Here is a 12,047-nt window from a genome sequence, read left to right on the forward strand (position 1 = left end):
AAACAAAATTGATGTCAAACGTTTGTGCAGCAAAAATGTCATTTGTGCTGCTTTGTTTTTAAGATGTTAATAAAAGTTTCTAGAGGTCTTCCAAGGTCAACCAGCCCCTTTCTTTACCGTGAAAAGGTTGTGAAACATAAACCAGAATTTGGATATTTTTTTATCATAATCACACTCTTTAACCCTTTGAAACCTGAAACATGAAATAACTGCCAGAAATCTTTAATTTTTTGATAATAGAGTGTTTGTTGAACCTTTAGACAAAATCTATAAGAATATATCAAATTTTAATCCGCGCATATATATATATATATATATATATATATATATATATATATATATATATATTTGTATCACATTTGCTACATAAGCCATATTTTTGCAATTTAGTCATTAAAAATGTGTGATGTAATTTAAATCATTTGTTGAGGGCAAAAAAAGTCACACTGATGATGTAGAAGTCTCAAAAACTAACAAAAAAAACACGCCGGGCTTTAAAGGGTTAAAAGTAAAAAACTAGGTTAACTTATAATAGTTAAACTAAACTATGCATTCTGTCGGAGAAACTTTATTTGCAAAATACAAAACTATCAGAATAATGTGGGCAAACTGGATACATGGACCTGTCGAGCCTCTCAAGTTTAATACAATAACTCCAAAATAATAGCTAGTTTATCATAAACCAGCACAAACATAGCAGTTGACTGTGGCTGGTTGACCTTTTGACCTTTAATCTTCCATTAATATCTTTAAAACAAAAGCAGCACAAACGTTTGACATCAATTTTGTTTGATTTGAAGAAGGTGGGGGCGCAACTTCACTCACATTACTTACTTAAAGGATGTATGACTATTGAGTTTAATAAACTGTTAAATTTTAACAGGGAGTCATCAGTGAGTGCTCTTATTATCTGAAGCCATCTTCTGCAACATTTCTCCAGCTTCTTTATCCCACCTTTTCTTCTGTTGTAAATCTGACCTTTAGACTGAATGCCTTATGTGGTTCACTTCACATTCAGAAAACAGACACATTACAACACACTGACATTAACATTTTAAAGAGAACAGTATAGTTGTTGCCTGCAGCAAGGTCAAGTGTACAGAAAACTGACTGACTGATGCTTGGGTATAAAATGATCCAGATTCTGATCCAGCCCTGTGTACAACAGTGCACTCGAGATGAACCTGCCTGGGTATCATTGACTTGCTGAGATTTTATCAGTATGCAACAGAGCTGTGGAACGAGCCTTTTGAAGGTTGAATGTGTGTAAGAGTGGGTGGGGTTTACTGTGACAACAACAAACCTATTTAAGCACAGCTGACCACACGGTGACTCTCCAACGCACACATTTGATAAATGCATGGTTACAGCTGCCCTCTTATCAGACACTATGTGTGTCTGTTAAAGCAACAGAGTGCAAGTAAATGAGTTGTGTAGAAATTGTCTGTAAACTGTAGGTACAGCAAATGTCTATTTTCTCTAAACAACAAACTGAGGTGTGCAAAATTGGTTTGGTGGGCCAATTTCAGTAGAAAAGGTATTCCCAGAGCCTCTGGAAATGTTGAAACCTTTCATTGGTAAAGTAAACAGGGGGCGGAGAAAACAAAGGTGTGGCTCCCTTACAGGGAAAAGTAAGTCATCCCTTGTCTACTCTTTACAGCAAAATTCCTAAAGCGCCAGCGAGAACTTGTCAGTGGAATTACATCGTCTTTTTTTCTCCCGTTATCTGGAGAAGAAAAAAAATCCACATTTGTAGACAGCTGAATGACAAGATGAAACAAAGGTCTGTACGCTACTTAAGTGCTATTTTCTGTTTTCATGTGCATAATCTCAATGGCTTTTCTCTCCTCTTAGGCAGGAAATGGCGAATGATCAGAGCAGAAGTTGGTTTAGGATATCCAGGACTCAGTATTTCGCCATTATTCTGGTAATTGGGGGTGTGTTCTTTATTTACAGCATAAGGGAAATGACCCCAGCCTGGAACCCCAAAAACTGGATGGAAATCGGACGTCAGACTTGTGGATTATTTTAGAACGGCAGAGGCAAAAAATAATCTCTCTCCACTCTGTGGTTAATGACAGCTCATCAACACATCCTCGAACTAATAATATGACATCGGCACCAGAAGTGAAGACAGAAACTGCAGCGGTCGCTCCTCATGTTTCTCCTGGACCATATTTAGTCGAATACCCTTATGAGTACCACTTCATCATAAATGAGCCACAAAAGTGTGAGCGGGAAAAACCTTTTGTGGTTCTGATGGTTCCCATAGCACCAAACAATAGGCGAGACCGTGACATCATCCGCAGCACCTGGGGGAATGACAGGGTTGTGCAGGGCAAAGTGGTGACGCTCTTCTTTTTACTGGGGCTACAGACGGGGCCGGGAGCAGAGCAGGTCCAACGGCAGATGCTTCAGGAGAGCAACAAGCATCACGACCTGATCCAAAGCAACTTTGTGGACTGCTACAAGAATCTCACCATTAAGACCATGGTAATGCTGGAGTAGCTGACTGTGCACTGCTCCGGTGCTTCTTATGCCATGAAGATTGACTCAGACATGTTTCTGAATGTGCACAATCTTGTCAATATGCTCTTGAATGCTCAAAAAACCAACTACATGACTGGACTTGTGACGAGATGGGGTACAGTACTGAGAGATCCAAGCTCTAAGTGGTACGTACCACCTGACATTTATGCACCAGCTGGAAAATTTTATACTTCCTTTGTAACGGCGGGTATGTAAAGCTAGCTCATATACACGTAATATAACATTTGTGCTTTTATTGTGGTAACTTCCTGTGTAACCGGAAGTGAATGGTGTAACGGTAAACAACTTGATGTACAAAAAGACAGAAGAAGAAAACAGGAAACTAATGCTAAGGGAAAAGGGAGAGAAGAATATGGTTAAATTGTACAAAAACGAATGGTTCTAGCTACAGTCGACAGGGGAACAAGGTTTGTAATGTACATGATTTAAGTTGAGCAATCTGAAATGCATAATATGTATTATATAGTTTAATAGAAAACGGTTAGACCAGCGTAATGAGCAGTTAAGATGGTGTTACATGAATAATATGGTAATTGTTTTATTTGTTTGTCTAGCTCTTACGTTGGTTCGTTGTCTGATACACGGCAAGGAATAATAAAGGTCATTCAACAACCATCAGTTCTGGCCTTCTCAGTTCGACTGGATGCTACAGTAAGAGCTTGACCGCTGCCATTTTGCTACACCACGAGGGCTCAAGGTTTAACGGCAATTCCCACAACGTCCAGCAGATGGCAGAAGCAGGTCAGAGAATAAAACGGCGAAAGGCATAAGGAAAATAAAGTTAAAATGGAGGATTCAGAAGAAAACATTAATGAACAGTTTGCAAACAAAGAACAAATATTAAGTGAGCCACAAGATAAAGCTCAAAGTGACTCCGCGATTCCAAGGCGTTCAGAAAGAGCCAAGGTGCCAACCGAAAAAATGCTAACTTATCAGAAGGAAGAAATAAGTAAAAAAAAAAAAAGACTATTAACTCTTTATGAACAATGGAAAATACGAGTGCGAGAAACAAGAGAAAGATTAAAGTTGGACATTTCAGAGAAAGAAATGGCAGATCTTGCAGATGATGTAGAGCAAAGAAAAGATGAACTGCTAAAGTTGTACACTGAAATGAGAAGTCACATTGCACCTTCATCAGACATACGAAGAAAAACCGATGCACGTGAAGCAGTTACTCATGACATCGTGAAAGTCATCCTGGAAAGAATAAGCGGTGTAGATGGAGATTTTGATGCAGAATATGAAAGAAAACGTCTACGCAGACTATTAGAACATGATTATGCCCAATCCATCTATGGTTCAACTGCAGCATCGAAACGTAGCCAACTGTCTTCAGCCTCACATCTTGCTTCAAAACGAGCAGATGCAGCAGCAGAACTAGCAGCAGAGGAAGCAGAGTACAAGATTGTACAAGAGGAACAAAGACAGAAGGAAAAGATAAAGGCTCTAGAAGAGGAGCATAAGAAACAAATGGCAGTTCAAACATCAGAATTGGAACGCCTGAAAGCCGAAAGGGAGGTGGAAGCCGCTCGCGCCAGGTTGGACGCCTACAACAGAGAGTTATCACAACTTGATGATGCATATTCAGTTAAGATGGAAAAGGTGAACCTAGAGCACACACCCAAACACACTGTATCATCATACTCCATACCGGTGCCAACAGCCCCTCCTAGTGTCAGCCAGCTTGCACAGGCGGTACAAGACAGCATAAGAATAAATAGACTCCCCACGCCAGAGCCAACGATGTTTAGTGGTGAGCCAATAAAATTTATTGAATGGAAATCCACTTTCATGTCACTTATTGAACAAACTGGCATGTCAGCAGCAGATAAACTATACTATCTAAAAAGGTATGTAACCGGCTCAGCTCGCAAGTGCCTTGAAGGGACTTTCTTCAGAAATGATGAAGAAGCGTATAATGACGCTTGGGCAAAGTTAAACCAAAGGTACGGCCAGCCATTCATGCTACAAAGGGCATTTAGAGAGAAGTTGTCTAGTTGGCCTAAAATACAGTCGAGAGATGCTGATGGGCTAAGGAACTTTGCTGATTTTGTGAATGCATGCACACTTGCTATGCCTCACGTGAAAGGACTGCAAATACTCAATGACTGTGAAGAAAATCAGAAACGGTTGCATAAACTGCCAGACTGGATAAACACAAGATGGAACAGGCATGTAACAAAGACACTCATGGACGGTGGTGAATTCCCCAGCTTCAGTGAATTTGCCTCCTTTCTCTCGCTTGAAGCAGAAGTAGCATGCAACCCAGTCACTTCCATACATGCACTTCGCTCCACGGAAACAAATGATGACAAAAGAAACATAAGAGAAGTCAAAAGAAACAAGGCAAGTGTATTCAACATTAACACAACTGAAAGAGATGCAAAGACTAAAATATACAACAGTTGTTCATGCACACTGTGCCAAGAGTTGCATCCACTTATAAAGTGCCCAAACTTTCTGCAAATGACCCTGGAAATGAAAAGGAAACATGTAAAGGATAATAAACATTGTTATGGTTGTTTAAAGCAAGGTCATAGTGCTAAGGACTGCAAACGGCGCCTCACTTGTGAAACCTGCTCTAAGAGACACCCGACCTGTCTTCACGATGAGAACTACAGCATTAGTCTGCAAAGAGAAAAGCAAGCTCAAGTGAGTATAGACAACGCCACACAAGGGAACTCACCTGAAAGTGCAACAGCCATGGCGTTAAATGTCACTAGAGCAGAACACACAGTCAGCACCTCCATGATAGTCCCAGTATGGGTCTCAACGGCTGCTAATCCACAAAGGGAAAAACTAGTCTATGCGCTACTAGACACGCAGAGTGACACTGTTTTTATAGATCAGGATGTAACACAGAAACTGCAAGCAAATGTGTGCCCTGTAAAACTCAGACTAACCACAATGGGTAAAAACGCAGTAGTAAGCAGCGGAAAGGTGTGTGATCTTCTAGTGAGAGGTTACAATTCAGCAACAGTGCTAAGGCTCCCAACTGCTTACACAAAGGACTACATACCTGCAAATAGAGAACACATACCAACATGTGACACGGCAAAACTGTGGAGTCATTTGTCATCCATTGTAGATGAGATCCCACCGCTCCTCAGTTGTGAGGTGAGTCTCCTGATTGGTTATACTTGTCCCCAAGCTCTGGCGCCCAGACAAGTACTCTTAGGTAAAGACAATGAGCCATATGCCATCCAAACTGATTTAAGATGGAGCATAGTTGGCAACTCAGTGCCATGCAATGCATCAGAGACAACAAGGAGTCTCTGTCACAGAATAACTGTTAAAGAAATGCCTCCATGTACTCCCGCAGATGCAATACGTGCACTAGAAAAGGACTTTAAAGAAAATGAAATAAACAAAAAGATGGTGTCTCAAGAAGACCTTAGGTTTCTTGAGAAACTTGAACAAGGCATAACACAAGCAGAAAAGGGACATTATGAAATGCCATTGCCATTTAAAGAAAGGCTACAAATGCCAGATAACAGACAACTCGCCGAGAGCAGACTCAATCAATCAGCTCAAATGTAAACCAATGCGTGATGAAAAATACAAAAGAGACTATGTCACATACATGAATGACATTATACAAAGGGGTGATGCCGAAGAGACTGATGATAATGGACCTGAAGGCGAGACACAAAACAATACTACACCACAGCAATGGTTCTATGTACCGACGAGTGAAAACCCCGCTGACATAACATCAAGGAGCACATCAGTAGCAGAACTGCTATCATCAAACTGGCTCACAGGCCCTCAGTTCTTATGGGAAAAGAAGTTAAATCTTCCAACTAAAGAGTCTATCGAACTTTTGGTGGGAGATCCAGAGGTGAGAAAAGTGCAAACACTCAACAGCCAAACTACAGAACACAGAAGTCTCTGTGACCGTCTCACAAGGTTCTCATCCTGGTCACACGCTGTCAGTGCCATAGCACGTCTCAAACGTTTCCTACTCAGAGACAAATCAAAGTCACTCAGCACTGTAACTGAAAGACAAAACGCTGAAATGGTAATTATCAAAAACTTACAAGGACTAACATTTTCAGATGAGATGAAGACATTAAGCAAAGGAAAGGCAATACATGAGAGCAACAAAATGTACAACTTGGATCCTTTCTTGGACGAAGACAATGTGCTCAAGGTGGGAGGAAGGCTACAACACTCATCGCTTCCTAACACATTCAAACACCCAACTGTCATTCCAAGAGACCATCATATTACAAAACTCATAATCGCTCACTGTCACGAAAGAATAAATCATCAAGGAAAGAGCTTCACAATGAACGAAATACGGTCCAGCGGTTATTGGATTCCCAAGCTAAGTCAAACAGTATCAGACTACATCCGTCAGTGTGTGACATGTCGGAGACTAAGGAGAGCTGTGGAAAGACAAAAAATGAAAGATCTCCCCACAGAAAGAGTCGAACACTCTCCGCCTTTCACATACTGTGGTATGGATGTTTTTGGCCCGTTCCTAACCAAACAAGCAAGAAAAGAAAACAAAAGCCACGCAGGTGGAGTATGGGAACGACAAATTCGGACTGTGAGAAACGTCCTCAACGCCACACTTGCTCTCGCAAAGAGACGACTCACCGATTCATCGCTCAGAACCTTTCTCTATGAAGCAGCTGCAATAGTAAACAGCCGCCCGTTGACGACAGACAATCTCAATGATCCAAACAGTTTGAAACCAATAACTCCAAATCATCTCCTAACTATGAAAACCACAACAGCTTTGCCTCCTCCAGGACAGTTTGTTAAAGAGGATCTGTACCCTCGGAAGCAATGGCGTCAGGTGCAATACCTAACGGAGCAATTTTGGAGCAGATGGAAGAGAGAATATCTTCACAACATCAGGGTTCGGCAGAGATGGCATGCTGCTAAAAGGAATATGCAAGTAGGTGACATAGTGATGGACAAGGAAGAAATACTGCCACGATCCCAATGGAGACTTGGTAGCAGGCCCGGCCCTAACCAATCTGGCGCCCTAGGCAAGATTTTAGGTGGCGCCCCCCTACATCGGCAGTGTAGTGTATGTACTCACAAGAAACCGAATAGCTTTGTCTTTGACCTTTTTTTTTTACTTAAAGAAAGCAAATTCACAATCAGAATAATTAACAAGATAAAAAAATATATGAATAAATAAATGAATACAAAAAATAAAAAATGAATATATGAAATACAATAAATTTTACATACATAAACACAATAAAACGTGTCAACAAGTTGGATAAAATAAATTAAAAATACAATATAAATAAGGCACTGCACAAAACAAGATATTAAATAAACCAGTATGACTTTAACAACTATATTACAAAAAAGGGGATCCTACAGAGTTCTCTAGTTGTGCTTTTTAATACTGCATTAACTAGAATGACTTACAAATTACTGTACACCACCCCCTCATCAACCTCACATCACCTGCTACAGCCTTACTCTCCTAGTCTTTCTTGCAGCAAAGTCATCTACAACATCATCATATGACAACTGATTTGAGACCACATGATTTATGCTTATGATCACTGCTGGGTTGTGCTGCTGAGGTGGAGGCAACAGGAACACCGCTTGATGCTGCTGCAAAACTGGTGGGTTGTGCTGCTGAGGTGGAGGCAACAGGAAGACCGCTTGATGCTGCTGCATCATGGCTGGGTTGTGCTGCTGATGCTGCATCACTGGTGGGTTGTGCTGCTGAAGTGGAGGCAGCAGCGGTAGATGTGGTAGATGGCTCAGGGGTGGGATTTAGAAACTTCAACAGTGCATCTGAAGAGAGGAGTATGTGACACCACTGAGTATTAAAGTCTAATAATAAAAACATATGATTCCAGGAATAAAATGAAATGATATAATATAAATGAAAAACCAAAGAGATATATGTATGATGTTAACTGATATGCAAATTAGATTAGATTCAATTTATTGTCATCATTACAGTGAAATGCTGAATAGCAGAATGCAAAGTAACAGTATAATATCATATGAGAATGTTATGTTATGATTATCTTTGACCGAATCACAGCAGTGCTCATATTAAAAAACAGCATTCCCTCTCATGTGATATTGCTTAATTAACATTAATGATGTGCACTTTAACAACTAGGCTTACAACTATAATATATACAGGGGTGGAAAAGTGACTATTACCTGCAGGGTAAACGTTAGCTAACCAGAAGGCAATAACAATGTAAACAAAAAACACCTGCTTAAAAGATGAATACAAATGAGGAATGGTGGGAAAGGTGGGAGTACTGTAATTACCTAACGTTACATTATTATTTTCCATAACAATTTAGCCCCCTCCACAATATTAACTGACGTTAAAACAGTTAACTAGCTATTTATTGATTAGCAATTAGCGAATCATGTAACATTAGCTTAATGCTAAAAATTTAGGTTACTATCACATTCAGACAAATAATTTCATGTAGGCTAACGTTACCTACCTCTGTCTTTTTCTCGTTTCTCCTCCTCTTCTTTTCTCTTTTTCTTCCCTGGGCACCTGACAGTTTTGGCCGTTTTGACATCTTGTGTTGATTTTTTGATGTGGTGACGTCCAAAAGGAACCATGATACGGGAAAGGAGGGGGCGCACCGTGCGGGGAGGGGGGGGGGGGGGGGGGGCGTAATGTTGTAACAAATAATATTTCTATTAAATAAGCTTTACTTTGCATTTTAATTAACGTGGGATTATTTTTTGTATTTAGAAATAATAGTACCAACTTTTTTTTTTTTTTTTCCAACATTTGTGGCACTGGCGTGGCGCCCCCTGATGGACGGCGCCCTTAGCATTTGCCTATACGGCCTATGCCACGGGCCGGCCCTGCTTGGTAGAGTTGTGGACACCATAACAGATGAAGACGGACTTGTGAGAAAGGTCAAAGTAACCTTTGCAGACAGAAACCTTAGTAAAAGGGGTGAACGTTTGCATAAGATGTCTACAGTGGAACGCCCAGTTCATAAGTTGATTCTACTGTTAGAAAGTTGTGAAAAGCAAGATGCACTAAGAAGTTAAAATGCAATGAAAATTAGTTGTTGCATATACAAAGGTATTATCATTGTTAAGTTACCTGTTTAGAAATTAGCTCTTACGTTGGTTCGTTGTCTGATACACGGCAAGGAATAATAAAGGTCATTCAACAACCATCAGTTCTGGCCTTCTCAGTTCGACTGGATGCTACATCCTTTTTTAACTTCCCCCATCTTAAATGTCATTAAAACCTAACCGATGTCGTGCCACTCCATAACTACACAATGTTTTATGCATTAAATACAGTTTATTATTTGTACTATCCGTGTAGCTGACATCTCAGCACAAGTTTTCTATAGATAAAAAAAAAATACTGAAAACATGAAGCTAGCAAAAGAGAAAAAAAGAATAAAAAGCAGACGCTGATATTTCCATGATAACAATGTCAATGTTAACAGGATCAATGTAGGAAAAAATAGACTACAGTCTAATGGACTTTAGTTAATGTGACTTTTGTCTCTTATTTGGTAAATAAGTTACATTATAAATACTCATGGAGAGACTCAGCACTAACCTGCACTGTGTAAAGTTTGTAAAGTGAATAATTGCAATTATCTATATTATTATCGTATATGTGTTATAAACACAATATTGCTGATTTATTTTTAAAATATCACAGTACTAAAGTTATTGAAAAATACTATTAAATATTAATAGGAAGTTTTTTTAAGATGACTGTGTGTGTGTGTGTGTGTGTGTGTGTGTGTGTGTGTATGTATATATGTATATATATATATATATATATATATATATATATATAAAAAGTATGACTTTGTGCATAATTGTGAGACTCCCTCTTTATAAATTACAAGTTCTGTCAGATCAGGCAGTCACATCTGTTCGTACGATGTTATGAAGCCTGAGCATGTTATCGAGTTACAGACCAACCTTTGTGGCTTCACATTGTATTAAAGGGACATTTTGTAACAGGTCAGTATATGATATGATTTGTAGCTAAGAAGATGAAAACACATGATCACAACAAATCACAAGAAAACTATAATAAGCATTAACTGACATTTGCTGGGCATTCTGCTGTGGAGAAAATGAGTTCAGACATGAATTTCCTCATGTTGCATGTAGAACTGCACTGAAAAAAAAAGCAGTTGTATTAGCATTAAAAACATGCACATCTCATGTTTATTTGACACCATTGTATTTAGCTACCTAATGTTAAACCAACATAATTATGCAATTTGAATACTAATTTCTACTATTATATCTGTTAAACCGGTATTTAACATGTTTGCAATTTATGAGATCTTATTAATCTCAAACAACACTGACATTTGTCAATATTACATGCATTTTGTAAATCCTTATATATCCTTATATTTACTAAAAAGATCTAAGATATAAATCTTAAACATTATAAAAACAGTAAGTACCAAGTATCTATGTTTAAATGCAATCCTAAAATAAGCAGCTAGAGAAGCCAGGTTTTGGTCCTTGGTTCCTTTGTTGATTATGTTAGTTCCCTTTTTTGCCAAGCTCTCCTCGTCTTTGTCTTTTGTCTCCCGTGTGAAGTCCATCTGTCATTGTGTGTCTTTCCTGCCTGTCTGCATTGATGGTCTCTTGTTTCATGTGCATTCAATACTTATTTTATCTGCCGTATTTGTACTGTCTCGGTCTCCCTTTACCCTTTGTCAGAGCCTGTTCTGCCAGAGGTTTCTTCCTGTTAAAAGGCAGTTTTTGCTTCTCACTGCCAGGCGCTTGGTAATTTTAGGCCATTTTATTGATAGGGTTTTCTTACAAAGTAAAGCACCTTAAAGAGACTGTTGTTGTGATTTGGTCCTATGTAAATAAATCTTGAATCGAATGTGAAGCATTCAGCCATTACATGATTATATACATGTTGGAAAAGCTTCTTTTGCTTATGTTTTGTCTCTGACTGTCACCTACAAAGACATAATGGCAGACGTGGTAACTGTCATGTAGTAGTGGTTACACTAAATGTTATGTTGGCAATGTTCATTGTCTGTTGTTGTCACTTCAGTTGTTGAAGGCACTTTCATACTTTTATGAAGTTGCTCAAAGTCCATCTTCCAGCAGGGTAATATAACTTTAACTGGTACACTATGTAAATGTATTGCAACACTATTTGTCTACATTTATAACTTCTATGAAAACATGTTGTTCTAACATTACCACTTAACAGCTCCTTAGAGTCCACTGAATATCTACAGCAACTTTATGTCATGCAGTTACTTATCATCACTAAGTGAACTGTGAATTAAAGCTGTTCATGAAGGGACAGAAAAAGTCATTTTGTAAAGCTTACATTGGTCAAATGTGATGGATGTAAAAATGAAAATCTTTGTTGTTTAAGGCAGACACACTGTGGACTGAATACTGTGACAAAACCTGTTGAACCTCAGGATTAGCTGTGCTTGCAATAAATAACCGATACATCTGTTGTTAAAGAAATGTGTCTGGTATATATATTTATGTATTTTTTA

At 39.0% G+C, this 12,047-nt stretch overlaps 1 protein-coding gene and 1 pseudogene across 1 annotated transcript in view; one reads left to right on the forward strand and one right to left on the reverse strand.

The window, feature by feature from the left end:
* The first annotated feature begins 1,324 nt into the window (after positions 1–1,324).
* On the forward strand, positions 1,325–2,745 carry LOC146394197 (beta-1,3-galactosyltransferase 2-like; annotated as a pseudogene).
* Positions 2,746–4,990: 2,245 nt separating this feature from the next.
* The window catches only part of LOC146394198 (uncharacterized), a 65,098-nt gene continuing 58,041 nt past the window's right edge, over positions 4,991–12,047 (reverse strand). Inside the window, exons 3-5 of the mRNA XM_084924246.1 lie at positions 8,002–8,253; positions 5,118–5,178; positions 4,991–5,022 (exon numbers count right to left, since the gene is read on the reverse strand). Coding sequence (XP_084780372.1) covers positions 4,991–5,022; positions 5,118–5,178; positions 8,002–8,253 — 345 coding nt within the window. The remainder of the gene's footprint in view (positions 5,023–5,117; positions 5,179–8,001; positions 8,254–12,047) is intronic.

This window comes from Perissodus microlepis, chromosome 1 (genome assembly GCF_051167445.1).
Source record: "Perissodus microlepis isolate ML-2025 ecotype Zambia chromosome 1, ASM5116744v1, whole genome shotgun sequence".
NCBI lineage: Eukaryota > Metazoa > Chordata > Actinopteri > Cichliformes > Cichlidae > Perissodus > Perissodus microlepis.